This window comes from Dryobates pubescens, chromosome 28, assembly GCF_014839835.1.
Source record: "Dryobates pubescens isolate bDryPub1 chromosome 28, bDryPub1.pri, whole genome shotgun sequence".
NCBI lineage: Eukaryota > Metazoa > Chordata > Aves > Piciformes > Picidae > Dryobates > Dryobates pubescens.
Window position 1 is genome coordinate 10735205 of NC_071639.1, and position 2123 is coordinate 10737327.

The following is a 2123-nucleotide window of genomic DNA, read 5'->3' on the forward strand; positions in this document are numbered from 1 at the left end:
TCCTCACCTGCAGCCTAAACTTCCCCTGGTGCAGCCTGAGACTGTGTCCTCTTGTTCTGGTGCTGGTTGCCTGGGAGAAGAGACCAACCCCCAGCTGGCTACAACCTCCCTTCAGGTAGTTTGTGCTCTTTGTTGCTCTCTCTTTGCCAGAGTGAAGATGAGAACAAACAAACAAGCAAGCAAGCAAGCAGGAAGGTGCAGTGTTTCATCTCCATAGTGAATGATGAGCTCTTTAGGCAGAACGACATGAGAGAGCTCTCAGAAGTAAACAAAGGGGACTTTGCCCAAGCGGCAAAGCCTGCCAGCTCCTCTTTATTTCTGCAAGCTTCAAAAGACACCAAGTTGTAGGAGACGTCGGCTTCCTTCTTTTTATTTGTATACAAAAAAAAAAAAAAAAAAAAGGAAAAAAAAGGAGAAAAAAAAGTTATAATTTATCCACATTGTGCAGCAAAGTCTAGAGACACACACACGGACACACACACGGACACACACACCGACCCCCCCCCCTCCCCCAGCACACGCACCTACAAACACGACACAAACACAACTTTCTTTCTCCCCGCGCCCTTTCAGGAAGGCAACACTGTTTTGGCAGGTCAGCAGCTAGAAATAAGGTGCTAGAACGAAGCGGCGTCGGAATGTCGTCACTGGACAAACGTGTGGGGTGCAAACGTATTTACAAACGCCTCGGGGGCTTGCCACGGCGCCCCGGAACTCCGGACCCCGGACCACGCCCGGAGATACCGACACGTGTAAAGTGCTAATGACTGAAGCGTGTTTCCCCGCGACCTCACGATGTAGTTTGAAGTTTAGGACAGGCACTGGGCAAGATTGTCACTCGGGGTGGGACGACAGAGAGAAAAGTCACTCAGACATCGCTGGGGGACCGGGAGCGGAAGGACACTTTAGCCTGAAAGCAGCCGCAGAAGAGCACCCACATGGACCTCTGGATTTCCTGGTTCCTGTAGGCGTAAATGATGGGGTTGATCATGGAGTTGTAGGTGGCAGGGAGAAGCGTGGCGTAGGTGTAGACGGAAGGGTAGTCAGGATCCCCCACTACACAGTAGATGGCAAAAGGCAGCCAGCTGGCTCCAAAAGTCCCGAGGATTATAGCGAGGGTAGAGACTCCCTTTTTGGTGGCCACATAGTGTGAAGCAGTCAGAAAGTGCTGCTGGAGAGCTATCTGGTGGGCATGCCTGCAAACGATCTTGCAGATCTCAATGTAGAGATGGAGCATGATGAGGAAAATGAGGAAAAAAGAGGCGGACAGCAGCGTCACATTGCTCTTGGTCAAGGGTCTGACGACGCTACAGGCGGCGTGGTCATGGAGGCAGTTCCAGCCCAGGACGGGGAGCAGCCCCAGGCAGAGGGACACCCCCCAGGCACCCGCCAGCATGGTGTGGATGCAGAGCACCGTCCTCTCCGAGTAGTAGGTGAGGGCGTTGTAGAGGGAGAGGTAGCGATCCACCGTGATGGCTAGCAAGCTACTCACGGAGGCGGCGAAGGAGGCGACGAGGAAGCCCACCGTCAGCAGGCTGACCGTCTCGGAGCGGATCACGTACTGGAAAACGAAGTTGAGGATGAGGCCGAGCCCGGCCAGGAGGTCAGCCGTGGCCAGGCTGCCCACCAGCACGAACATGGGGGTGCGCAGGGCAGGCGAGTAGCAGATGATGGCCACGACCAGGGCGTTCTCGCAGGCGATGGCCGTGCCGGAGACGCAGAGCATCACATCCCAGGGGTTGAGGGCAGCGGGCGCGGGGGGTCGCGACGACAGCTCCAGCGAGGCGTTGCCGCCGCCGCCAGCCGCGGCCGGCAGCCGCGGGGCAGCCGCTGCGCTCTGGTTGATGCCGGTCGCTGCCTGCATCGCGGCGGTGCGGGGGCACAGGCGCTGGACGAGCGGAGGCGGCGGGGGCGCGCATGCCGGGCGGCGGCGCCGCGCCCGCCCTGTCTGTGGTGCTGAACACGGAGAAGTTTCCCGCCGGCCCGGCCGCCCCCCGGGCCCCGCCCCGCCCCGCCCCGGGCTCCCCCCGCCGGCGCCGTTTGGCGGGAGCAGGCGGGGGCGGCCCCCGGGGGCGGGCCGGGTTGCGCGGCGCTGGCGTCAGCGGCGGACACCGGGGAAGCTG

The 2123-nt window shown here is 59.9% G+C and overlaps 1 protein-coding gene across 1 annotated transcript; it reads right to left on the reverse strand.

Annotated features, from left to right (window-relative positions):
* Positions 1–511: 511 nt before the first annotated feature.
* On the reverse strand, positions 512–1905 carry GPR6 (G protein-coupled receptor 6). Its single transcript, XM_054174056.1, has one exon. The coding sequence runs from the start codon at positions 1862–1864 to the stop codon at positions 869–871; it is 996 nt and encodes a 331-aa protein (XP_054030031.1). The 5' UTR covers positions 1865–1905; the 3' UTR covers positions 512–868.
* Between the last annotated feature and the right edge of the window lie 218 nt (positions 1906–2123).

Excerpts from the sequence above, each read along its gene's own strand:
- GPR6 (XM_054174056.1), bottom strand. The coding sequence starts at position 1,864 with ATGCAGGCAGCGACCGGCATCAACCAGAGCGCAGCGGCTGCCCCGCGG.